General features: G+C 50.0%; 1 protein-coding gene across 1 annotated transcript in view; it reads right to left on the bottom strand.

Moving 5' to 3' along the window:
- Positions 1 to 26858, bottom strand: part of PADI2 (peptidyl arginine deiminase 2) — a 51100-nt gene extending 24242 nt beyond the window's left edge. The window contains exons 1-4 of the mRNA XM_029066310.1: positions 26767 to 26858; positions 14289 to 14472; positions 11793 to 11865; positions 4494 to 4555 (exon numbers count right to left, since the gene is read on the bottom strand). Of these exons, the coding sequence (XP_028922143.1) occupies positions 4494 to 4555; positions 11793 to 11865; positions 14289 to 14472; positions 26767 to 26858 (411 nt within the window). The remainder of the gene's footprint in view (positions 1 to 4493; positions 4556 to 11792; positions 11866 to 14288; positions 14473 to 26766) is intronic.
- Positions 26859 to 27167: the final 309 nt, after the last annotated feature.

Below are 27167 nucleotides of genomic sequence, written 5' to 3'. Positions count from 1 at the left end.
ATCCCTGAATTCCTGCACCCTTTCCCAAAGACTCCAGGGTTTGTGTTTATGTAGTCATTTGTGCTGCTTGGTGCAGTTCAATACAAGGGCTTCATTCATTCATTCATTCAATCTTATTTATTGAGCGCTTACTGTGTACAGAGCACTGTACTTAGTGCTTGGGAAAATACAATACAACAGTAAACAGATACATTCCCCACAGTGAGCTATGTTGAAAGATAGACGGGCCCTCACTGAAGGCAATGTCCACGGGGTTGAACCAAAGATTCCCCTGCCACCAGGCAGGACTGATTCTGATCAGTTCCAGGGAGTCTCTCTTCTTCCTAATGATCCCCAGAGAAGGAGATGTCTGCCCTCTCTAATAGGACAGAAAGTCAACTCTGGAGTTTTCTTTACAGAAGGATGGGGAAGGTGGAGGGAGGAAAACAGAACACTCAGCTGGAATGGTAGGTCAGATATGGCAGGAGAATCTCTTTTGAAGAAGCCCATCCAGCATGACAGTCCCTTTGGGAAAAGTAGTATGGCCCAGTGGAAAGATGTCAGGCTGGGAGTCAGAGGAACTGCATTCAAAACCTGGCTCTGTCACTTGTCTGCTGTGACACCTTGAGCAAGTCACTTAACTTCCCTCTGTCTCAATTATCTCATCAGTAAAAAGGAGATTAAGACTGTGAGGCCCACGAGGGATATAGTCTATGTCCAACCTGGTTAGCTTGTATTTACCCCAGTGCTTAGTACAATGCCTGGCACATAATAAGCACTTAACAAATACCATAAAAAAATCCCCAAGCGTAAAGGAGTTGGGGTTGCCAGTACTCCAAGAGGTAAGACCTCTGGGTGGATTAGCAACCATCTCTCAGAGCTGTTTGGGCTCCCAGCCCCTGCAGACTCCTCCTCCTCAATAAATCAATGGTATTTATTGAGCACGTACCATGTGCAGAGCACCGTACTAAGCCCTTGGAAGAGTACAACACAACAGAGTTGGAAGACACACTCCCTGCCTACAAGGAGTTGACAGTCTAAAGGAGAGGAGACTTACAGGGAGAGCTGGCTCCTCAGAGCTGGATGGGAGGACCTGGGACAGTAGACCCAGTGCCGGGGTTGAGGCCAAAGTCCGATCATTCCCAGAAAGAACCCGGGGCTGGTTGATTCCCCAGTATTTGTTTGGGGCTGATGATGAAGAAGGGAAAGAGGAAACAACAGAGACAACAGCAGGCAGGGGTGGAAGGGAGAGGGAGAGGCCCACATTCTACCCTGCCTGAGTCGTGTGGCACTAAAGGCACAATTATGCCACCCCTCCAACCATAAATGCAGCCTGCACGCACCAATGCCTTGGTGTGCAGGTCGTAATGTGCAGCACCCCAGCTTGCTTTAATTGCCAGTTGCCCTTTGTGCCCCAGCAGGATCACAACTGGTAGGGACGAGAGAGCTCCATTGATGCTGTGCAAACCGTTAGCATCCTAGACAACTTGTCCTGGCAGTGAAGCAACCAGAGAGAAGCTTGGCCATTATGCTCACTGACATCCGCCCAAATCCTCCCATTCCTTCCCCTGGGCCCCCGCTGGCCCCATTTCAATAGCTATGATGATGGCTGATTGGCAGCCCTTGGTTTCCGAGCAGAAGCGTCCTCAAGATCAGTTCCTGAGAAGCAGCATGTGGAAAAGGCATGGGCCCGGGAGTCAGAGGACCTGGGTTCTAAACCTGGCTCCACCCAGTTGCTTGCTGTGTGACCTTGGGGAAGTTGATTCACTCAAAACTTTTGGTAAAAAGAGAACTTGGTCTCTTAGTTGCAATTGTCCACTCCCGCCCTGTTGTAGCAGTCCCGTCCCCGCTCTGCTGGCCTCATTCTGTTCTCCCCTGCCATATTGGACTTCAGCCATCACCCTGCTTTCCTCCCCACATCCCTTCGGTGAAGACAGAACTCTAAGGGTCCAGAGAAGGTAAATGTTCAACTCAAGGTCACATAGCCTGTTCATGATGGAATAGAACTGGAGTCTGCGATTCCTTTCCTATCCATCAGTCTCCACTCCTCTGATGACAGCCAGGTAATGTTTTTTAAACTGAGTTTGTGCCTTTAACGTGCTTTGGCTCTGGGCAAAGATGACACATGCTCTCGTGCCGATCTTGGCTTTATGAGAGTGGGTTTCTATTTCAGCTTCTTCTGGATGCACAGATGGGGCATGTGCTCGCGCAATCGTTCTTAAAGGGCAGGGCCACCTCGCCGCTGAGCGCTATCTAGTGACAGGTGGACTCTTCCCAGAAAGAATGCCCACTGCAGGCAGGGGCTCATGAGGACTAGGGTTTGTCAAGGCCCCCAGAACCTCACCCAATCAAAGCCCAGGAAGAATCAGAGAAGCAGTATGGCTTTGAGGAGAGAGCACGGTCCTGGGAATCAGGAGGACACGGGTTCTAATCCTCCTCCACCTGAAATGGACTCTGACTTCCCTGTTTGGTTTTCTAATTTCAGATCACTGTATAACCCTTGGTGGGGTATCTTAATGTCTTCCATTCTCTTCATGTATTCCACGTCGTACAGTTGGGTAGTAATTCAGTGATAGGAGCCTAACTTAATTCCAGGACTTCAGTGTGATTGTTTCTTGCTGTCTGTCTAGTGACCTGAGGAAAGTCCTTAACTGCTCAGTGCCCCAGTTTCCTCAACTTTAGAATGGAGATACCTGTTTTCCCTCCCACTTAGACTGTGAACTCCATGTGCGACAGGGACTGTGTCTGATCTAATTAACTTGTCTACCACAGTGCTCAGAACAGCGGTTGGCACATAGTAAGAGCTTACCAAATACTACTATTTTAAAAAAAAACAAAACCCGGGCAGATTGCAGAATCCTCTTCTCTTGAAAAGCTCCAGCTATAGAGGTTTCACAACGGTCTCTGTTTACCCCCTCCTGGGTCTCGCAACCCAAAGTCAGAAAGTTCTTCTTATCGTCTGACTTAAATCTTTCTTGTTGCAGGGGAAGCCTAGTCCCTCTTGGCCTCAGTAAGGAAGACAGTGGCCTTCTGCTCAGGATACAGCACTTTCTACCACCCAGAGATGAGGAGTGAGCTAAGCCCGGGCCTCGTTTCTGTCTGGGGAAGCTGGTGAGGCAACAGGCCCAAAGCCCCTGCCCCGAAGGCCTGCCTTCTCAGAGGGCGGGGGGCTGTAGGTAGTCAAAGAACTTGGAACCCTGAGTCTGGGGGTTCTGACTGCTAAAACTGGGAGTGGGGAGAGTGGGTGGAGCCCACAGTGAGAAAGGGGAAGTGAGAGAGAAGAGGCAACTTAATCTTGGATTTTCAGCAAGGCTGGTGTGGTTACGTCAGGTGACCCCCCCCCTCCAACTGCCTTGAGTTACTGCTTCTGCAGAGCTCACATGTTATTATCATTATTCCTATAAGTAATTTAATAATAATGACATTTTAATATCTCCTATCTTACCACTGTACTTAGTATACTGCTTAACTAGTATTGTCCCTATAATATAATCAATAATAATAGTAATGAGGGTTAAGCAGTCTAAGCTTGGGGGTAGATTGACGATAGCCAGGTTGGACAAAATCCCTGCCCCGCATGGGTCTCACAACCTAAATAAGAGGGAGGGGGCTCACAGAGGAAGAACAGGTATTGAATCCCCATTGTACAGATGAAGAAACAGAAGCATGGAGAAGTTAAGTGACTGGGCCAAGGCTACCCAGCAGATAAGCGGCAGAGCTGGGATAAGAGGCCAGGTCCTTTGACTGGCAGGCCCATCATCTTTCCACTAAGTCACACTGCTTCTTCTTCCAGGGCTACCCTACCCATTTGAGAAACTGGCCCGATTCTTTCTCTGTGCTACCTCAGAGGACTCCTCATGAGCAGGACCTCAGCCAACCCCTTTCAATCATTTATTCATTCATTCAACCATATTTACTGAACTCTTACTGTGTGCAGAGAATTGTACTAAACACACAATAAACAGATACATTCCCCAACCACAACGAGCTTACATTCTCAAGAGGGGAGGCAGATATCAATATAAATCCTTCATATCTGATAGACCGTCATCCTCCACCATCTTCAAAGTACTGCTAAAATCACATCTGCAGGAAGCCTTCTCTGACTAACCTTTAATCTCCCCACCCAAGCTCCTCTCTTCTGCAACACCTCTGCACTGAAGTCAATCATATTTATTGAGCACTTACTGTCAGCAGAGCTCTGTACTATGTGCTGAAGTCCATACCCCCTGAGCACTTAAGTATTCACCTCTCCTTCCATAGCACTTATGCCCACATCCTCATACTTGTTGCCACCCTTTGCATAGATTTACAGAGTTCAGCTTAGCTAAACTCACCTTTTCTCCATTCGTTTCCTTTTGTGCCTTTCTATTCCCCTGACAATCCCTTCCCTCCCCCGGGCTGGAGCACTTTTCTCTGGGTGCTGAGCATTATGGCCACCTCTGCTCTGGACGGCCGGGTCGGTAAGCATTCATATGGAGCAGAGGACATGGGGTAGAGATGGGGGCTGTTACCTTCCTGGGGTTGTTCTTCTCCACTACGCCATCACGGTCTGCATCCACGTCCAGAGAGATCTCTGCAGGGGACACACAGTTGGCCAGTGGGTGTAAACTACTCAAGGTCCAGAGTCGCGTCTACTTGCTCTAGTGTACTCTCCTGCATGCTGGTGAGCCCAGTGCTGTGCACCGAGTGAGCACTCAATACTGACTACTGAACCGAGTCGGTCCTGCCTGGAGATGATCCAGCAGCCAACTTTCCAGGAGCTAAGCCTGCGTGGACCAGATTGAACCTGGGCTACAATCAATCAATCAATCAATCATGCTTATTGAGCACTTACTGTGTGCAGAGCAGTGTATAACCATGTGGGAGAGTACAACATGATAGTATAATGGTGTAAAATCACGTGGGAGGGTACAACACGATAGTATAATGGACACATTCCTGGCCCACAACGAGCTGTCTAGAGGGGAAATCCCACTGGGCTTCCTAATGCACGGTTTGAGCCACTGGGGTCACCCTCTTTCCCTCCCCGACCCCCAGAGCCACTGACCTCTGGCTCCGGGGATATAGGAGACATCGCATATTGGAGAACCGATATGGGCTCATTTGAGTCTCTGTTCCTTCCTCATTTTCCATTGTTCCTGCTCCTTCTCCTAGTGAGGGGCCACAGGACACTGCTAGGGAGCAAGGAAAGGGCCCAAATGCTGGCAGGAGGGCAAGAGAGACAGAAGCCTGGCTAATCCACACCCTGAATGGAGAGTGCCCAGACCCTAAACCGAGGCTCTTAAATGGCCTTCCCTTGTTCTCCCCCCTGAGAGGTGGGTTGGTAGTATGTGTGTGTGTGTGTGTGTGTGTGTGTGTGTGTTTGTGTGTGTGTGTGTTGGGATGGGGGCATGGGGGGAGGGTGCAGGGGGCGGTGGCAGGGAGGGGTTGGCAGGGAGGAGTTGTCATGGGGATAAAATCCTGCTAGATACAGAATGCAGAATAATAATAATAAAAATAATAATAATTATGGTGTTTGTTAAGTGCTTACTATGTGTCAGGCACCATACTAAGTTCTGGGGTGGATACAAGCAAATCAGGTTGGATAAAGTCCTTGTCTCGCATAGGGCTCACGGTCTTAATCCCCATTTTAAGATGAGGTAACTGAGGCACAGAGAAGTGAAGTGACTTGCCCAGACAAGTGGCGGAGCTGGGATTTAAACCCATAACCTTCTGACTTCCAGGCCAGTGCTCTATCCACTATACCATACTACGGTATACTATGCCTCAGTCTGAAGGTCACAGCACAGTTTAACAGTCAATATGTACACCCCACGCCCAGTAATTGCTTAAAACAAACAAGGACCCGGATTACTGGGTCCTCCTTTTCCTCCCTTAGGAAGGCAGACAGTATCAGTGGTTCATCGCCTGGTGACCACTAACCCAGGTGGGTGGAGGTCTATGGGAGGGGGGCACCCCCGATCCATCAGCCCTATTGAAAGAGGAAAGCGTTTACCCCGAGAGGGACAGTGATGATGGAGAATCCTCGGCTCCCGGCCATCACACGGCCGTGTTATCAACCGGTTGGCCGGTGGTCGGGGCACCTCTCCGGACCAGGCAGGGTTTCTCTTTCTGCCTGCCGAGTCTTCTAGGGATTTTGGCCACCTTGTGCGTGAGCTGGAGTGAATCAGTGTACAGTGAGGTCGTACTGGGGATCTTTTGGGCTCACCTCATCGGCTGGCACCTGTGTCCTTGGCTGTGGGTGCTGGGAGCTAGCCCTGCCCCCTCCCTGAGGGTAGCTGGACTGATTCTTGGCTGCTCCTGGTGATGGGGGTGGGGCAGCTAGGGAGGGCTCCCTGCAGAAGTAAGGTCTGACTTGCTCCTGGCCTAGTTTCTTTCTAGTCCAGCCTAATTTCCCTCAGGACCCAACAGAGCCACTGCAGGGTCAGCTGGGAAGGGACTGGTTTGGGGAGAGGGGCAGGGGCTGGAAGCTGGGTGATTCCACAGCATCAAACATCTCTCCCTCAGACACCCCTCCCCTTAACTCCCTCCCAGGAAGCAAGAGGGGCAGTCTGGCTTTGGAGCTGGTCCTCCAAGAGGGATGCTTTCCAGAGGAATGTGCCCGCAGTTCAGCTACCCAAAATAATCTCTGAGGTGTCAGGTGGCCGTGGAGTGGCAGATTAATGGGAAATGTCAGGGGGATTGTGTTCGGGGCAGCCTGCCTGCGGGGTGATGGCGCCAGCCTGGCTCAGGCTCCTGGCTTTGGCCATTCCCTCCCCCTGCCTCCAACCAACATACACTCCCTCTTCACCCCTCTTCAATCCGGCATCAGTAGCAGGCAGGGCCCCTCACTGGATCAGGGAAGGAACTGAGGACTAACAGCTTGCCCTGGTTGAAAGAGCATGGGCCTGGGGGTCTGAGGACTTGGGTTCTAATCCCCACTCTGCCACTTGCCTGCTATGTGATCTTGGGCAAGTCATTTCACTTCTGTGGGTCTCATTTTCCTCATCTGCAAAATGGGGATTTAGTAATTGTTCTCCCTCCTACTTAACCTGACCAGGTGGGACAGGAACTGTCTCTGTCTTAATTTAACTTGTACCTACCCCGGCATTAATAATATTAATACTAATAATAACTAAAATCTCCTTATCCCACATTCCAATGCGAGTGTCTTTCCTGTGTTGGTCTCTGAGGGCCACAGAGTTAGCAAGTACCACAGCCTCACACATGTCGTTTGCACACCCCACACCTTAATTACGGTTTTACTGAGCACTTACTGTGGGCCAAGCACTGTGCTAGATGTGGAGGGTAGACACAAAAAATCAGATCATTCCCCGACCCTCATGTGGGGCTCAAAATCTCAGAGAGAGGGAGCACAGGTATCTTCTCCCCCTCTTACAGATGAGGAAATGTAGGCACAGAACAATTAAGTCACTTGCTCAAGGTCACTCAGAGGGCCAATGGCAGAACTGGAACTAGAACCCGGATCTCCCAGCTCCCGTTCCCAAAGTCATTCCAGAAAGCCAAGCTGCTGCCCAGGGCTCCCAATCCAAGAAGTCCAGCACTAATGTGGCCTGGGAATCTCAGTCGGAGTAAAAACTGGGTCCCCTTCACAACATCTGTCATCCTCAGAATTAAAAGAAGGAATGTGTGTCTTGCTTCAATTATCATCTCCTAAACACTTAGCAGAGTGCTTCTCATTCGGGAAGTGCTCAGACCACCATTGCATCGGTCGCCTCACGTGCTACAGGGGGGTGCCCCTTAAATTGGAAACTCTTCAAGGTCAGAGACTCTGACTTACTTCTACTGTGCCATTCCAAGGGCTTAGAACAATGCACGGCACCCAGTAGATGTTCAGTAAATCCCCCTGAAAGCAGATCTAGGCAACTGCGAGATTACCCTTCTTGCTTACAATTTATGGTTGTTTAGGATTGCAGTGAGTGTGAACAGAATGTCCCTGCCACGGGGTGTGAAGCCTAGAACTGGGCTCTGAAGTTCTGTTCACCGCCCTTGCCTCTGTTACCTCCATCCCAGGGGACTGTCTGTACTCCCACCCTGGGGTCGCCAGCCAAATGGCCTGTGCCCCCGGCGGCCAACCCATGGCCCAGGGCAGTTAGCTCAGCTTGATTGCCCCACAGGAGGGCGGCAGGTTTAGCCTTGCCCGCCAGCAATTCTCACCTTTCAATCCCCTGGCTTCCCTTGGGAAGGAGTGTCTGGGCCCTGTTTCTTCCTAGCAGCTCATCCTACCCTCAGCTAATCATATCTTTACTGACTTGGGGTGAGGAGAGCCTAATGTGAACAGACTTTTGGGAACTCAGAGGGGAGAAAAATGTTGGAAGCTAGGGGTGGGCAGAGTGAGGGGCAGAGCAAGGGAGCCTTACTGAAGGCACATCTCCTCCAAGAGGCCTTCCTAGACTAAATCCTCTTTTCCTCTTCTCTCACTCCCTTCTGCATCGCCTTGACTTCCTTTCTTTATTCATCCCTCCCTCCAGCCCCACAGCACTTATGTACATATTTGTAATTCATTTATTTATATTAATGTCTGTCTCCCTCTCTAGGCTGTAAGCTCATTGTGGGCAGGGAATGCACCTGTTTATTGTTATACTCTCCCAAGTGCTTAGTGTCATGCTCTGCTCACAGTAAGTGCTCAATAAATACGATTGAATGAATGAATGGGGCAGAGTGAGGGGCAGGTAGAGCCTCAGACCCTGTCAATGGGGGTCCTTGGTGCCACTGTTTCCCAGCCTGTTCCCCTGGACAAGTCCCTGCCTCCCAAGCTGGGATGACGCTGAAAGCACTCACAAACGTGGGACAGCTCCCTGCTGATCCTGAGGTAACCTACGAACTCTACAGAGCGTGTTGATGCTGGGACCCCCAACCCCACTTGGTTCCACAGCCATTGTGTCCCACTCCCCAGTCCCAGTAAACATAGGCCCTCTTGCCCCAACACCCACTGGACTTGAGGGCAGGAGCAGAAGTGTTAAAAAGAAAAATTCCACAATAGAAGCATCCGGCTCTGCATCCTTTACCATCCCGGGGGATGAACCAACTGAAAACCAGATGGACTGGTATGAAACCAGCTAAATAGTTCTGCCAGCCTGGTTCGCCTCTGCCAACTAGGACCAACCAGAGGCCCCGGGCGACCAGGGTGGAACCACCGGCGGATCCTAGGAGGATGGGACTCGTGCCATGGTATTTGGGCTGGGAAGCCAGCCAGCTGAGCTTGGTGACCAGTGTAGCTTGCATGGCCTAGGGAACAGCATGTCCTAGAAATAGGCATGGTGTAGTGGATAGAGCATGGACCTGGGAGTCAGATGGTCGTGAGTTCTAATTCCTGCTCTGCCACTTAATAATAATAATGTTGGTATTTGTTAAGCACTTACTATGTGCAGAGCACTGTTCTCAGCGCTGGGGTAGACACAGGGGAATCAGGTTGTCCCACGTGGGGCTCACAGTCTTAATCCCCATTTTACAGATGAGGGAACTGAGGCACAGAGAAGTTAAGTGACTTGCCCACAGTCACACAGCCGACAAGTGGCAGAGCTGGGATTCGAACTCATGAGCCCTGACTCCAAAGCCCGTGTTCTTTCCACTGCGCCACGCTGCTTCTCTTACTTGTTTGCTGTGTGGCCTTGGGCAAGTCATTTCACATCTCTGGGCCTCAGTTACCCCATCTGTAAAATAGGGATTTAGACTGGGTGCCTCAAGAGGGACAGGGACCGTGTCTGCAACCTGATTCCCTTGTATCCACCCCAGCACTTAGTACAGTGCTTGGCACATAGTAGGAGCTTAACAAATACCACAATTATTATTATTATTAGAGATAGAGCATGGGCCTGGGAGTCAGAAGGACCTGAGGTCTAATACTGGCTCTCCCACTTGTCTGCTCTGTGACCTTGGGCAAGTCACTGAACTTCTCTGTGTTTCAGTTACCCCATCTGTAAAATGGGGATTGAGAATGTGAGCCCCAGGTGGGATAGGGACAGTGTCCAACCTTATTAGCTTGTATTATAATAATAATAATGTTGGTAATTGTTAATCGCTTACTATGGGCAGAGCACTGTTCTAAGTGCTGGGGTAGAAACAGGGTAATCAGGTTGTCCCACGTGAGGCTCACAGTTTTAATCTCCATTTTACAGATGAGGTAACTGAGGCACAGAGAAGTTAAGAGACTTGCCCACATTCACACAGCTGACAAGTGGCAGAGCCGGGATTCAAACCCGTGATCTCTGACTCCCAAGCCCGTGCTCTTTCCACTGAGTCACGCTGCTTCTTCAACCCCAGTATCTATCCCAGTGTTCAGAACAACGCTTGACACATAGTAAGTGCTTAACAAGTACATCATCATCATTAACCTTGGGAGTCATATCAGACCTGAGCTTTCCAGCAGCTGGGTGACATTTCTTTGGCGGGGCCAGAAGCTCTAATCGCTGGCCTGGGAAGCCCAGCTTAGTTACAGTGGAGACTGCAGCCATGCATCACGGTACCCCTCCTCTTCCTCTTCCCCCACTTTTTTCGGGGGCAGCAGCCGTGGCCGCCACTGTAGCAGCTGAGGATTTTTCTCTCCTGCAATTCTGGCCAAAAGCAGGAGCCTCAGTGGATCCTACCCTTGGCCCTCTTGGGTCATGAAGCAGAAGACTGAAAAGTATGACCTTTCCACCCAAGTTGGTATACCTAGACCTGGCCCTGCTTGGTTGCCGTAGGGAGTGGGGAGGGAGGAGGAAAGAAAAGAGTTGATTTCAGGGTCTTGTTTTATGCCGTCGAGTTGTCTTCGACCCATAGTGACGCCATGGACACGTCTCTCTCAGAATGCCCCACCTTCATCTGCAATTGATCTGGTCGTGTATCCATAGAGTTAGGAATGGAATGGATAGACCTCTGCCTGACTCTCCCTCCTGTAGTTGAGATTGGTAGGGTACTGGGAACTCTCCAGATATGAGCCTGCGGGGGGGGATTTCAGCATAGTAATAATAATATTTTTTAAGCATTTCCTTTGGGCCAAGCACTGAACTAAGTCAGACTCCGTCTTATCTGATTAACTTGTTTCTACTCCAGAATTTAGTACTGCGCTTGCCCCATAATGAGAACTTAACATATAATAATTCCAAAAATAATAATAATAATACATTTAATTATGGTACTTGTTAAGTGCTTACTTTGTGCCAAGCACTGTCCTAAGTGCTGGGGAAGAGACAGGTTAGTCAGGTTGGGCACAGTCCTTGTCCCACAGAGGGTCACTTTTAATCCCCATTTTACACATGACGAATGAGGCCCAGAAGTGAAGTGACTTGCCCAAGGTCACATAGGAGACATGTGGCAGATCTGGGATTAGAATCCATGACCTTCTGACTTCCGGACCCGTGCTGAATCCACTAAGCCACACTGCCTATCCAGTTAATTTCAGCCAAAGTATTTTGAGGGGCTGGATTATCTGGATGATTTATTAAGGCAGATCCAGGCTGAATATTTTCTATATGAAAACTCACAGGCAGTAAACTAAAGAAGGAGGTGAATAATTCCACAGCTTTGAGAAGCAGCATGGTTTTATGGATAGAGCACGTGCCTGGGAGTCAGAAGGACCTGGGTTCTAATCCCAGCTCCCCCATTTGTCTGCTGTGTGACTTTGGGCAAGTCACTTCACTCCTCTATGTCTCAGTTACCTCATCTGTAAAAGACTGTGAGCTCTAAATGGGAGAGGGATGGTGTCCAACTTGATTAATTTATATCTACCCTAATGTTTAGTGCAGGACTCTTCAGGTTGGAGCTGGTGATGGCAAATTCCAGAGGGGGACCCCCCTGGGAGGAACCCCGGTCAACCCTCTCGCACTTACCGATGGCAGTGAGGAAGACCCCGGCCTGGTCGATTGGCAAGTTCCCTTCCTCCCCGAAGTAGCTGACAGTGACCTGGGGGTGCACAAAGTGGGAGAGGGGAGAGAAAGAAGTGAGAGGGAAAGTAGGTCATGTGTCCAGTTACACCTGGGGAACAATTCCAGGAACACTTGCGCGGGTGAGCCAGGGAAAGTGGTTCAAGAGACTGTACCCATGGGTACTTCCTAGGGTGAAGGGCTGGGAAAACCCCCTCTGTGGGCTGGAATATTGAGGGGTTAGGCCACAGGTACTGGCAGTGGGTAAACTCTACCCCACACTATTGCTAGTGTATCTGAATGAGTTTTGCTACTTCTCTAGAGTTGCACTGAAGCTCCCCACCAAGTTGCTATTCTTCAGCTCCTCCAACTTCTGCTTTTTGCTGGCAAGGAAAGGAAAGGGTGGGGAGTAAAAGGCCAGCTCAGGGCAGAAAAGAGTCCCTCCCAGAACTGCCAGCTGTCCTGGTCATCTGGTGCCCCTGAGCAGGGCTCACCTACTTCTGCCCATAACAATTCCCAAAGAGAACTCTGAAGAACCAGTAGTGCCTGAAGTAGGCCTGTGCCTAGGTAAGCAGGGTGTTTTTTTTATGGTATTTGTTAATCACTTAATATATGTCAAACACTGTCTAAGCAATGGGGCAGATACAAGTTTATCAGGTTGGACACAGTCCCAGTCCCATATGGGGCTCACAGTCTAAGTTGGAAGGTGGAAAATTTAAGCGCCATTTTACAGATGAGGTATCTGAGGCACGGGAAAGTTAAGTGACTTGCCCAAGCTCACACAGAAGCCAAATGTGAGCCTGTTGTTGGGCAGGGATTCTCTCTATCTGTTGCCAAATTGTACATTCCAAGTGTTTAGTAGAGTGCTCTGCACACAGTAAGCATTCAATAAATTCAATTGAATTAATGAATTAAATGTTAAGAACGGGGATTAGAACCCAGATCCTCTGACTCTCAGGCTCACACTCTTTCCAATAGGTCACACTGCTTATTAGGCAGAAAACCAGACACTTGAGCAATGGTCCTGCTGGACGGTCCCAGCCTGGGTCACCCCAATTTAGGCCGGAGGCTCTCCTTGTCAGATTCTATTGAAGATTCAGACCTTTCCTTAGGGACTGGAGATTGGGAAAGTGGGATTTCACATTGGAAAACTAAATATCGGGGGCCAGGTGAGGAATCTACAGGCCTGACGGCTCAATGTTCCAAGACACTAAGCTCAGATCAAGGCTCAAGTGGGAGAAAGAGCATCAGCTAGCCTCAGCACCTGGCTTCTAAATAATAATAATAATAATAATGATGATGAGGGCAGTTGTTAAGCGCTTACTGTATGTTAAGCATTGTTACAAGCTAATCAGGTTGGGCACAGTCCCTGTCCTGCAGTCCCTGACCCACACGGGGCTCACAGTCTTAAATCTCCGTTTTACAGATGAGGGAACTGAGGCACAGAAGTTAAGTGACTTGCCCGTGGTCACACAACAGACAAGTGGCGGAGCTGGGATTAGAACCTAGGTCCGTCTGACTCCCAGGCCTGTGCTCTATCCACTAGGCCACCCTGCTTGCCTGTCAAGGAAGACTTGATAAGTTCTCGCAACAACGTTTCTATAGGTAGATCCCTTTCTTCCTCTGTATGAGAGGGAAACTGAGACCAAGGGAGGGAAAGGAACTTCTCTCCCCCGACCACCGTCCACTCAGCTGTGGGAAAGAAAGAGTGCCAGGAGCCAAACTCAGGGGTTCTGGTCACCCAGTCAGCCTCTCATGGGCTCCACGGCTTCCTCAGCCTCCATCTCGGGCTCCTCTTGAGCAGAGCTCCAGAGGGAGGAGGAGAGTTTCTCCTTATTGCAGAGCTGATTCTCAGGTGAGAGGATGCCAACTAGAATCAGGGAGGTTGAAGATTGTGGGCAGGGAATGTGTCTGTTTATTATTTATTGTTGTATTGTACTCTCCCAAGTGCTTAGTACAGTGCTCTGCACACAGTAAGTGCTCAATAAATAGGATTGAATGAATGAATGGCATGACATATTTCTTGTAAAGCCTCCTTAGAGAAGGAGGGGCCTCATCGGTGTCTCAGCATCACTCTATATTAGAACAGCAGATAAGACTGGATTCAGAAAATGTCAGGTTGAAGAAACTCTGCTCAGGAGGCCACTGGATGATTCCCACTTTGGGAGAGAGAGAGAGGGGAGAATTTTAGAGGGAACCTTTCTCCAATCCCAGGAAGCTACTTGGATTAGGCCACTGGGGGTGGGACTAAGGGCAGGGCTGAGGTAGAACTCAGTAGCAGCGGTTCCTTCCTTGGGCAGTGCCAGGTATCGTCTCCAGTCCACTGGGTATCCTGAAGCACAACTGGGGCAGGGGGCCGGTCTTTTGGATTGCTTATGGTGAGTCGGGACTGGCTACTAGGTTTGCATGGCATGAACGGGGGGCCTAGGAGGAGAAGGAAGTGGCCCTTCTTGGCTGCCGTACCTTATGGTCACTGGCCTCGGCGCTGGCTTGGTTCATGCTGAGGCTCAGGGTGGTGTCCGAGGAGATGGCCCAGCGCCGTTTGCCATTTCTAGTTGTCTCTTCCGCCTGCCCATTTTTCACCACGTCCACCCGCACCCCGGCTGTGTACTTCAGGCCAAAGGTCCGGGCCTCAGCTGGAGCCGCACTGCAACAGAGGAAATGGAGGGGAAGCACTGGGTCAAGAAATAGTGGTGAGAGGAAGCCATGGACATAAATTCCGTATTTATTTTGTTAATGAGATGTACATCACCTGGACTGTATTTATTGCTATTGTTTTAATGAGATGTTCATCGCCTTGATTCTATTTATTGCTATTGTTCTTGTCTGTCTCCCCCGATTAGACTGTAAGCCCGTCAAAGGGCAGGGACTGTCTCTATCTGTTACCGATTTGTACATTCCAAGTGCTTAGTACAGTGCTCTGCACATAGTAAGCGCTCAATAAATACTATTGAATGAATGAATGGGCAGGCAGGAGCTCTTCCTCTGCCTGACACAGCCTTCCATTTTAATGGTATTTGTTAAAAGCAGCATGGCTTAGTGGAAAGAACATGGGCTTGGGAGTCAGAAGCCCTGGGTTCTAATCCCAGCTCTGCCACTTATCAGCTGTGTGCACTTATCAGCTAAGTGCAAGTCACTTAATTTCTCTGTGCCTCAGTTACCTCATCTGTAAAATGGGGATTAAGACTGTGAGCCCCACATGGGACAACCTGATTACCTTGTATCTACCCCAGCGCTTAGAACAGTCCTTGGCACATAGTAAGCGCTTAACAAATGCCATCATTAATATTATTATTCCTTCCTCTGACATTTGAGAAAGATGGAGGCCCAGGGAGGAGGACATTCCCCACTTCTTGGTTCCTGCCAGTCCCAAGGAGTTAACACAACAGCTAAGAAAAGAGTCCCAACCCCAACTCCCCATTAACTCCCCTCCCCGGCAACCCGAGATCAAATCTGGCTCCAAGTAGCAAAACAGCCATTCCAGGAACCAGCAGCACAAAGAGCTACATTCATCCTGTTGGCGGTTGCTGTTGTTGCCTTTTTGTTTGGTGTGAGGGAATAGAACCCGCTCAGGCCATCTGGGCTCGGGAATAATGAGAGTCATTAACTAGGAGCCATTCTCTGGAATCAAGGGCTGAAACCTTAGACCCAGGAAGATCCTTTTGTCATTCAGTACTTGGAGCTCAGCACCTCAAAGCCCCTGGAGGATTCTCTCTCCTCCAGCATCTTTTGGGCTAGAAGAGAAAGAGGCCAATCTGAGGGTCTGGAGCTTCTCACCTTGAGGCTCAGAGCACTGGATTTGGGGAAAATGCTCCATGTCGGAAACATGAGAACCAGGATGAAAGAAGTCAGAGGAAAGGAAGGGTGGAGGGAAAGTGTCAGGAAATAATTAGTTATATATATTGAGCACTTATTATGTGCAGAGCACTCTACTTTGTGTTTGGGAAAGTACAATACCAGAGTTAGCAGACACATTCCCTATCCACAGCGAGCTTATAGTCTAAAGTAAGACCGTTGCTGAGCATAAGTTACTTAATAATATTAATAATAACAACAGTATTTGTAAAGCACTTAATGATTCATTCATTCAACTGTATTTATTAAGTGCTTACTAGGTACAGAGCACTTATCCAAGCAGTGTTAGATATGAATTAATCAAGTGGGACATAGTCCCTGTCCCACATGGGGCTCACCTTCTTAATCCCCATTTCACAGATGACATAACTGAGGCCCAGATAAGTGAAGTGACTTGCCCAAGGTCACACAGCAGACACGTGGCAGATCCAGGTCCTTCTGATTCCCAGGTCCGTGCTCTATTCACTAAGTGACACTGCTTTTCTACAACAGATTTAGTCTCAATACTTGAGGAAGTCCTATGGTCCAATGGAAATAGTCTGGGTGTCGGAGTCAGAGGACCTGGTTCTAATTCCAGCTCCACTACTTACTTACTGTATGATCTTGTGACAGTCACTTAGTTGCTCTCTACCTCAGTTTCCTCATCTGTTCAGTGGGGATCAAATACCTGTTCTCTCCTTCCCTTTAGACTGTGGGCCCCAGGGACAGGGACTATGTCTGACCTGATTAGCTTATATCTACTCCAGCACTTAGTAAAGTGTTTGGCTCATAGTAGGCACTTAATACCACAATTATCATTATAAGTACTCTTATTACCTCTAAGACTGATGCGGCTAAGGAGCACGGAAGGAGGCAGGGGTGGGAAAAGTGTCCAAGACAGTGCCTGTCCATGTCCAGTTTGCTGCCCACAGCTTCCTCTCTGGCCTCTTGAAACCAGTTGCTCATTAGTATCTGCTGGATTGTCAGCTTTCTGAGGGCAAGGATTGTGTCTACTTACTCTATTGGACTCTCCCAGGTACTTAGTACAGTGTGTGGCATACAGTAGGTGCTCAGTAAGTACCATTTATTGACCTCTCAGGCCAGAGAAGCTGCCAGCCCCCTATTGGCACTTGCTCCCTCGCAACCAGACCTGTGGAGGAGCAGGCCAAGGTCAGGCAAGAAGCAACAGTCTCCTGGGGATGGTCTGGTGCCAGATCACCTGCCCAGACTGTAGCCCGCAAAACACAAGGAGTTTCTGTGTCTTGAAAATACAATCTCTGATGCCACATGTTGGAAGCATTTCACTCATTCAATTGTACTTTTTGAGCTCTGTGTGCCACTGTACTAAATAATAATAATGATGATGATAAGTGTGGTATTTGTTAAACGCTTATTATGTACCAGGCACTATACTAAGTGCTGGGGTGGATACAAGCAAATGGGGTTGGACACAGCCCGGTCCCATGTGGGGCTCACAGTCTCGATCCCCATTTTACAGATGAGGTAACTGAGGCCCAGAGAAGTGAAGTGACTTGCCCAAGGTCACAGCAGACAAGAGGCAGAGTTGGTACTAGAACCCATGACCTTCTGATTCCCAGGCCTGTGCCCTTAACCACTACGCCATGATGCTTCTTTAAGCTCCTGGGAGAGTACAGTATAACAATGAACAGACACATTCCCTGCCCACAACGAGCTTACAGTCTAGAGACGAGCTCTGTGAACACCAGCCTGAGTTTGTCTCAGGAGCCTCTTCCTCCTCCTTCACACTGGGAGATTTCTCCTCTCCGCTCTCCTACCTCATGGCAGCAAAACTGCATTAGGGTGGGTGGTGGGGGGCCAAGCTGCTAGCAATGCTGCAGGTCAGGGCATCTGTCCAGCTCACCAGAGGACAATCCCAAAGGTCTGGGGTAGACAGTGGCCATTCAGGTTGGCTGGGACTCAAGGGAAGGGGGCTGGAGGCTGGTGGTTCCCACCTCAGAACTGGCCTGTGGGCACTGAGGGAGGATCTGGGGTTGGGGTGGGTCCCATCACGAGCATGATAATAATAATAATAACAAAAATAATAAGGGTATTTGTTAAGCACTTACTATGTGTCAAGCACTATTCTGTGTGCTGGGGTAGATACAAGGCAATCAGGCTGGACACATGTCCTACATGTGGCTCACAGTCTTAATCCCCATTTTACAGATGAGGTCACTGAAGCACAGAGAAGTTAAATGGATTTACCAAAGTGGTGGAACTGGGATTACTTTCCAGACTAAGCCCCCCCTTTTCCTCTGCTCCTCCTCCCCTCCCCATCGCCCCGACTCCCTCCCTCTGCTCTACCCCCACCCCTGCCCCATTTACATATTTATTATTCTATTTATTTATGTATATATATCTATAATTCTATTTATTTATATTGATGCCTGTTTACTTGTTTTGATGTCTGCCTCCTTCCTTCTAGACTGCGAGCCCACTTTTGGGTAGGGATTGTCCCTATTTGTTGCTGACTTGTACTTTCCAAGTGCTTAGTACAGTGCTCTGCACACAGTAAGTGCTCAGTAAATACGATTGAATGATGGAATGAATGAACCCAGGTTCTTCTGATGGGTGGGAGTGGGGATGGGAGGGAAATTGGTCAACAAGGGCAGGGCACAGTGCACAATCATTTATATGGTTAGGAGTGACTTTGTCCGGCAATGGGCTGGGACAAGACAGCTCCTCTAACCCCAACCTATTCACCCTCTCACACTGTTAACTCCTTGCCCATGTCCTCCCTCCTGCCTCAACAGTCTACCAATTTCTCCATCTTCAAAGCCTCACAAAAAATCTCATTTCACTGGGAAGTCTTCCCTAATTAACTGCTCATCACCCCACCTTATTCTCCCTTTCTTTGTCACTTGTGCATTTAAATCTGTACCCTCTAAACACTGTGGAACACATATACTCAGTTCCTTCTCCTACCTGAAGTGTATTTTAATATCCATCCTCCCAGCTTGACCATAAGCAGGGATCAGATCTCCCAACTCTATTGCATTCTTCCAAGAGCTCAGAACAGTGCTCTGCAGTTGGCACACACTAAATGCTCAATAAATGTCAGTGACTGTTTAGTATTAGAATTCCCGACTTTGGTGTACTCCTGTCTGGGTTTTAGCTCCTTAGCCAGTGGTTTCCAAAGCCTTTGTGGAATGCCACAACTTGCCACAGCCTTCCCCCCCACCCCCTTCTGGCTTAGAAGGGGGCTCAGGTGTTGGAGGTGTGGACAACTCCTTCCACGGAAACCTCCCAGACAGCCTCCTGGCTCCAGACCGCTGGCCAAGGCCCACATAGCTGCCCGGCCTTAGCTGTTGCTAACAACATGCCCAGCCCACCCGTAGCAGAGGACGCAGGGTTGCAGACAGATTCGGTTTCCTTACAGATTAATAAATGCATGAGTTCTAGCATGTGTTGGGTGTCCTGTTCCCTTTTGTATAGGTTTCCTGCTCCCTACTGGAGTCATATATGACTCTAAAGATGCCTCAAATAGTTCTTCCTGTGATGTTCCCCTTAGGGTTTCCACTAGTTCCTCACCCTGTGGAAAGCATCATTACCCCAGGATACATCAGTTCTGGAACAAGTTAGAGCAAGGGTGTTGTTAAATAGCTGGTTTTCACTTAGCCCAGCCTTGCAGACATGGGAAAACCTGTGTTTTATTCCTAGTCAGTCTGGCCTTCACTTTCCAGGTAGTAGTCAGGCACAGGGAGAGAAAGAGTCTATCTTTTTCAATTTGCTGGCTAAGGTTTGATTCTCACCCTTTAAGGATGGTGAGCTTTGTGCTCCAAAAGGGGCACAAAATTCCTCAAAAGGACCCATTGTCCATGGGATGCTAAATTTGGCCCAGGGCTCAAACACAGACTTCCACCACTGTCCCTTCAAAATCTCCTCCAACCAATGGGGCCTCAAATCAGGGATCTTAATCTTTATTTTAATGTCTCTTTCTCCCACCTCTAGACTGCAAGGTCCTTGTCGGAAGGGAACAGTTTTACCAACTCTGTTATACTGAACTCTCCCCAAACGCTTAGTGCAGCGCTTGGCACATGGCAAGTGCTCAATAAATACCAACGCTGATGGATCGCAAAGCAACATCTTAATAGAGAACCCCATGCTCTCAACAGACTAGAGAAATGAGGAATAGAAGAAAGAACGGAAGGTGGTGAGGAAGGAGGAGAGGTAAGTAAGTTAAGCAGTAAGGGGAAGCAGGGAGATACTGGAACATTGTTATTCTTTGCCAGTTCCATTTGCATTAACTCAACCAGCCTTACAGACCCCTGTGAGGCAGAGAATGGATGGGGTGTGTTCAGAGGAGTGCGAAAAGACACAATGAACAGTGGAAGTACTTGGATACTCTCTCACACCCAGCATGTAATGTATTTAATGTTCATACTCCACAGCTTCCCCTATTGGTAATTGATTAATTGACTTTAAGCTCATTAATTGACTTTATAGCTCATTAGACTATAAGGTCCTTGAGGGCAGAGATCATGCTTATCACCTGTATTGGTAGAGCAGCAGTGTGGACTAGAGGCAAGAGCATGGGCTTGGGAGTCAGAGGATGTGGGTTCTAATGCCAGCTCCACCACTTGCCTGCTGTGTGACCTTGGTCAAGTCGTTTCACTTCTTTGGGCCTCAGTTCCCTCATCTGTAAAATGGGGATTGAGACTGTGAGCTCAACATGGGACAACCTGACTACCTTGTATTTACCCCAGTGCTTAGAACAGTGCTTGGGACATAGTAAGTGCTTTACAAATATAATAATAATAATGTACTGTAAGTGTTTAGTACAGTGTTCTGCACACAGAAAGTTCTCAAATATGACTAACTGGACCCAGGACTCCTGGATCCCAGCTTCTTGCTCTTTTCAACCTCATACAGATGGAACCGTTGATCAATAGGGACAAAGAAGTTGGAATAAGGATACAAGGTCTGCAGTGGGGGGATATTTCCTCCAAGGAGAATTCCCTATATGGAATAGGGATGATACTTTCCCTGAACATCTTGAACCCTCCCTATCAGTGGTATTTAATGAGTCCTTCTGCGTGCACAGCACTGTGCGAAGCCCTTGGGGGAGTGCACTAGAGTTAGTAAACATGATCCTTGCCCTCAGGAGCTTATGCTATAGCAGGGTAAGACAGATAGTTCAGGTTAAGAGCAATCCTGGAGGGTTTAGGATGTCACCTGCCCAGACGCAGGGAGCTGGACTAGATGAGCCTTTCCAAATGCAGAGATGCCTTCTCACTTCCAATTAAATTCTCCTCTCTGATTCTCCCCACAGGGTCTTGGTTTGTCAAATTGACTATCCCTCACTGTCCCCTCTGGCAGGGGGATAAGGAGAACAAGAACACTGGAGTTAAGCAAGTAGTCCCCATCCTCCTGACTACATCTCCTGAGAAATCAGAGTTGGAGAGAAACCAAGAAGACTAATCCTTCTATGACCCACCCTACTCAGTGGGTCCTATCAGCTTTCCAACCCAGCCATCCACAGACCCTGGCAGGCTAGAAGACTGCCCCTCATAGTCCCATGGGGTCTGGGAGCTTCTGGGACAAGAGAACCAGGCAGGAAGGAGCAGGTCAGGGTCTGGTGCCCTGGTTGGCTCATTACCAAGTTTGGGGCTTGAGTCCTCCCCCTACTCATTGCCCAACCTTGGCCCAAGGAAGGAGAGGAGCAACACACAGCTGTCCACTGGGATGGCAAAGAGATTGGCACTTTCTTGGCAAAGGCCCCAGGCCCTTTGTGGTAACCTCGTCCCCCCATGGGATCTGGCTCAGCCACTCCTCGCCTGCCCCTGGGAACACCTCCAACCAGGGTCCTGGAAGGTTGAACATGTCCAGGCATTTGGGTGATTTATAGGGGCAATGTGAGCAGCTTGGGAGTTTGTCCCTGCTGGATCATTTTAGCAGATCCTCACTGGGCCAGAGACCAGCACAGAAACTGGTATACCTTTGGCTGCGGCCTCTGTCAAAGTCCTAAAGAGTGGACTCAAACCAGATCCATACTAATTGGGAGTGTCATTTAACATACCAACATCTTCTTGGTCCTGGTTTCCTTCCCCAGAAGTACCCTTCAATTCCAGCTTCCTCCAAACTGTTGGCCAGGGGTTCCCTGTTGGAAGCGTGGGTGGTGAGTCTGGCCCAGGATAGGAGTGCTCAAGGTCTTGTGTATCCCCTTTCTTCTCTCCCTACCTAATCTTCCCCCAGGTGCTGTTTCTTCCTCTTCCAGCTACTCCAGCCGGGGCAGGGTGAACTAACCCAACACAGAGAAGCAGCATGGCCTAGTGGATACTGCACGGGCCTAGGAGTCAGAAGGGCCTGGGTTCTAATTCCAGCTTCACCACATATCTACTGGGTGACCTTTGGCAAGTCACTTAACTTCTCTGTTCCTCAGTTACCTCACCTGGAAAATGGGGATAAGAGTCTGAACCCCATGTGGGACAGGGATTGTGTCCAACCTGATTAATATTTACCCCAGTTCCCAGAACAGTGCTTGACACATAGTATGCACTTAACAAGTGCCATAATAATTATTCCCTCTAGAGTTAGAGAAGCAGCATGGCTCAGTGGAAAGAGCCCGGGCTTGGGAGTCAGAGGTCATGGGTTCGAATCTCGGCTCTGCCACTTGTCCGCTGTGTGACTGTGGGCAAGTCACTTCACTTCTCGGTGCCTCACTTACCTCATCTGTAAAATGGGGATTACGTGGGACAACCTGATTACCCTATATCTACCCCAGCTTTTAGAACAGTGCTCTGCACATAGTAAGCTCTTAACAAATAACAACATTATTATTATTATTATTGTTAAGCTCGTTGTGGGCAGGGAATGTTTATGTTTATTGTTATATTGTACAGAGAACAGTGCCCTGCACACAGGAAGCACTCAATAAATACGATTGAATTAATGGAGGAGTGAGCGGATTGGTCTCCTGGCACTCGGAGCTATTGGGGAAAGCAGCACCTCCATGGGGTCAAAGTTCTCATGGGCTTCCTCTCCCCAGAAGTTCTCTTTGACTTCAAAGGGATCGGGAAGGAGGGAGGGAGTGGTGGAAATCAGTCTTAGTATAGTACTTAACACACAATAAGCATTCAATAAATACAATTGAATGATTGAATTTAGACCATTTCACAGGTGGATGAACAGGCAGAGGAAAGTCACCTGACCTCAAAAACTCAAAAGTGAGTCAGGTGCAGATCCCAAGGGCCCGAGCTGCTCCACCCAAAACAAAAAAGATCACTTTTGAGGGGAGGGGGATGGTGTCATCTCCCAGAGTGGCTACCTGGGAACTGAAGTGGTGACCCTGACTCCAGGCAAAGGCCGTTCATTAAAGAATGGGGAGAGTACAAGCGTCCTGGAGAGAAGTCAAATAACAAAAGCTGAAAACAAAACTCTTTCCACGTGAGAGAATGGGGGCCAGTTAAAATGCATATAGCATCGGATGTCTTCCTACACTACCCACTCTGATGGAAGGGATGGAGGACAAGTCCAGACAAAGGCGATTTGCACTGAGGGAGACAAAGACGAGGCACCGCCATCTCAGGCGGGAGCCTCTACTGGGGATGAGGGAGAACAAAACCGGGAGAGGATCAACCAACGCAATAGAGAGAACCACCAAAGTACCACCGCTAAGCCAAATCTTCTTCCTTCATCCTCTAGAGCTCTTCCAGTGACATGAAGATCTCCGTGTGAGTGCGTATGTGCGGGGGTCAAGCTGGGGAGGGTACGGGTAGCAAATGGGCCAGAACTGCCATAGGAGGGATTTAAGATAGATGCAGTAAAGAACCTCCCTAAGGTTTCCAGCTGTTGGACAGCAAGACCAAATGGGATTGTGAAGTCTTCTGGATGGGAGGGAGGAGTGCTATGTCTCTAGGATGGGCAGTCAGGCCTGGAAGCTAAGGGAATGGATAAAGGGGATTTTGGGGGGTTCCATCAGCTCTGAAGCTTGGTTTGTCAATCAGTGGTATTTATCAAGCACCTACTCTGAGCAGAGTATTGTACTAAACCCTTATGAGAGAACAGTAGAGTTGGTAAACATGTTCACTGCCCACAAGGGACTTACAGTCTAGAGGGGGAGATAATGGTACCAGTATTAATAATAATATTTGTTAAAGCACTTATGGGGTGCAAAAACCCTGTACTAAGCACTGGGAAAGAGTACATGCATGAGAATTAGCTCGGGTCCTGGTGGATACTGTGGGAGAGCCCCTTGGGTGTCTACTGGAGGGAAGGGCAGGGCCACCAGCAGCATTAACAGTACTCAGAGAAGGGGTGAGAGAGGCTGACACACTTTGTAGACATCCCTTGCCCACACTCATGGCGTCTTGTTTACCCTCCTGACCCCTTCGATCCTCTTTCCCCGTGTGAGTCCACTTGGACAAAGAGAAAAACCTTCGTCTGGTTCAACCAGGTCCTGCGGGGTGGCTGAGATGAATATAGCATCAGAGACTCCCTCACTGGTGGCAAGGTAACAGGGCAGCACTTAGCATCCTGGAAGCCAAGGATGGCCATCCATCCATCCACCCACCTGGGGCTAACCAATAACAGGACAGTTTCTTCAGGGACTGCTTTCCTGTCAGGTCCTGCCTTGTTTTCCCCTCTCCCTCCTGTGGCCAAGATGCCCAGGGCTCTTTCTCCCAGGTGCATGTGTCATCCCCATCCCAGAAAACCACTTGGTGTTCTCACTCTGCCTTCAGGCCCTACCTTGGGGAAAACTAGAGGAGAAGGCGAAGAGAACTGCTCCTGCTTCTGCCCAACAGAAAGGAAAGTTCTCCCCAGAGGCAGTGGGGATCACCCCCTCATCCGACCAAAACATTCCCCCCCAAGTTATCTTCTCCTGGTTGAGGGGGTCACCCTCTAAGATCTGGTGGTGGCAAGTGCCTCAGGCACTCAGTGGGGAGAAGGGGAGAAGGAGGAGCCTCTGCCCTGAGGGAGAATCGAGGCAGCAGGTGGCCTGTACTAGGATCCTTCTCTCACCCTGCCCTCCTACCTCCCTCAACCCCTGACTCCCCAGCCTGGCTTCTCATGAGGATTCAAGATGACACAAGATATGCACAGCTATAAACAAGAGTATTCAGTGACAGCAGAGGCTTATGGGATTAGACTGGTTCATGACAGACAAGCTACTTGAAAGACTAAATCCATCTTCAGGAAGATGACTGTTCTCAAGGCATGTCTTTTCTCCTCGGACCTTCCCTCCACCACCTCCTACTGCCCAGACTTTGGGGAGGAGCTGAGGCAGCATCTGCAGGTGGGGGCTTATTGTAAGGTCATCCATCATCTTAAATAAAGCACTACTCTCCTCTGGAATAGCAGCATGGCCTAGTGGATCGAGTATAGGCTTGGGAGTCAGAAGGATCTGAGTTCTAATTCCGGCTTTGTTACCTGTCTGCTGTGTAAGTTTGGGCAAGTCACTTCACTGGGTCTCAGTTACCTCATCTGTAAAATGGGGATTAAGACTGTGAGCCCCATGTGGGACAGGGACTGTGTCCAACCCGATTTACTTGTAACCACCACAACTCTTAGTACGATGCCCGACACATAGTAAGCACTTAGCAAGTGCCACAATTATTATTATCCTAACCATGAGATGGACAGGCAGAGACGAGGGAAGTTCCAAGGTGGAAGATGGGGTGCAGGCAGGAAAGAGCAGAGAATTAGGGGAAGTGTCAAGTGCAAGAGCGGGTTTAGGAAGAGTAGTGGAGGGACCTGGGCTAGTGAGTGTTTGAAAAGAAATGCCTTTTGCAAGGCACTAAAAGTATAGAGCGGTTGAGCGACTTGCCCAGAGTCACACAACACTCCCTTGGAGAAGCAAAGTTTACAAGCTCACTAAACATGAGCAGGAGGAGCAGCTGGCATGCGGTGGTAGCTTCGAGGCCTAATCTCTGGGCAATAGTCAGTGCTTACCTTACAGCTCTTGGCCCAGAGGCAGACAGGGAGGGGACCAAATACTTTCTGCACGGCTGGCCGGATCAGGGCCCGGGAGCGGGGCATCGGTGAGTCTGGTGATCCCTCGGCACCCTGTCCCAAGCCAGAGGGTCAGAGGCCCAGGGACAAGTATGGTAACCAACTGGGCTGAAGTTCAGGGAAGGTATTCCCGGACAAGGGTCCCTTGGTCAGACCCCAGGATCAGATAGCCAATATCAGAACACAAAGACCAGAAACACGACACACTCGGGGACTAAGAGCAGAGCTTTCTCAGGACCGAATCTCACCCCTTGATAACTGCCCACCTGCGCTGGGGAACAGCACCTCCACCTCTAAGGGCATTTTCTAAGGTCCAGCTCTTGGCGGGGCAACGGTGGGACCAGAGGCGCAAGAGGAGCAGACACATCGGTTGTGGCAGAGAGGGCTGGGGGAAGCTGGACCACAGCTGTCCCCGAGCCCCAAGGAGCAGGGGGTGGTTGGCAGGAGGGCAGTGGCTCAGGTGACTGAGAAGAAGCAGCAGGGAAGGGTGATGACAACTCAGAAAGATTAGGGGGAACCCAGGGAAGGGAAGGAGGGATGAGGGAGGAAGGGGTGATGGAGGAAAAGGAGCTGCCGGGCATGGGGAAGAACAGGGAAAGTAGGTGGGGAGGCAAGGGAGGGAGAGGCCAGGGTGTGCAGGAGTTGCAGGGGAGGGAGAACAGCGGGTGCAGGAGACGGTGGGCAGGAGAGGGTGATCCAGGGGTGCAAGAGTTAGGGGGCAGGGGAGGAAGAGCCCCGGGGTGAAGGAATCAGGGGGCAGGGGAGGGAGAGCCCATGGGTGCAGGGGACGGAGATTTCGGGGTGCAGGAGTCGAGGGGCAGGGGAGTGAGAGACCAGGGGTGCGAGAGGAAGAGCCCCGAGGGTGAAGGAGTCAGTGGGCAGGAGAGGGAGAGCTTGGGGCGCAGGAAGTGGGGGGTAGGAGAGGAAGAGCCCAGGGGTGCAGGAGAGGAAGAACCCTGGAGTGAAGGAGAGGAAGAGGCCTGGAGTGCAGGAGTCGGGGTGCAGGGGAGGGAGATTTCAGGGAGTAGGAGTCGGGGTGCAGGGGAGGGAGAGCTCGGGGTGCGGGAGGCAGGGGTCAGGGGAAGGGTTGAGATGCCCGGGGGTTGGGGGGTAAAGGGAAGGCAGGGGTCCTGACCTGAAGACATCGGTGCACAGCTGCGTGCCCAGCACGCAGACCGCCTCGATGCGGCTCCCGTACTGCAGCCGCAGGGTCCGCTCCGGCAGCATCGCGACAGGGCGGCGACGACAAGGACAGCACCACCGGCCCCAGCTGCTCCAGCTGAGGACGGCCCAGCTCCGAGCAGCAGCTCCAGCCGCCGCAGGCCTGCCCGTTTATCCACCAGCTGGAAGGGGCGGGACCGCAGACGAGTTCCTCCCTCTTTGGCCCGAAGACCCTCCCATCGCTCCCCCCCCCCCCGTCCCACCTCCCCCTTTTCATTCATTCAACTGTGTGCAGAGCACTGGACTAAACGCTTGGAAAGTACAATACGGCAATAAAGAGAGACGATCCCCGCCCACAGATGACTTACCCCTATG

This window comes from Ornithorhynchus anatinus, chromosome 5, assembly GCF_004115215.2.
Source record: "Ornithorhynchus anatinus isolate Pmale09 chromosome 5, mOrnAna1.pri.v4, whole genome shotgun sequence".
NCBI classification, from domain to species: Eukaryota; Metazoa; Chordata; class Mammalia; order Monotremata; family Ornithorhynchidae; genus Ornithorhynchus; species Ornithorhynchus anatinus.
This window is presented reverse-complemented; position numbering and strand designations above follow the sequence as displayed.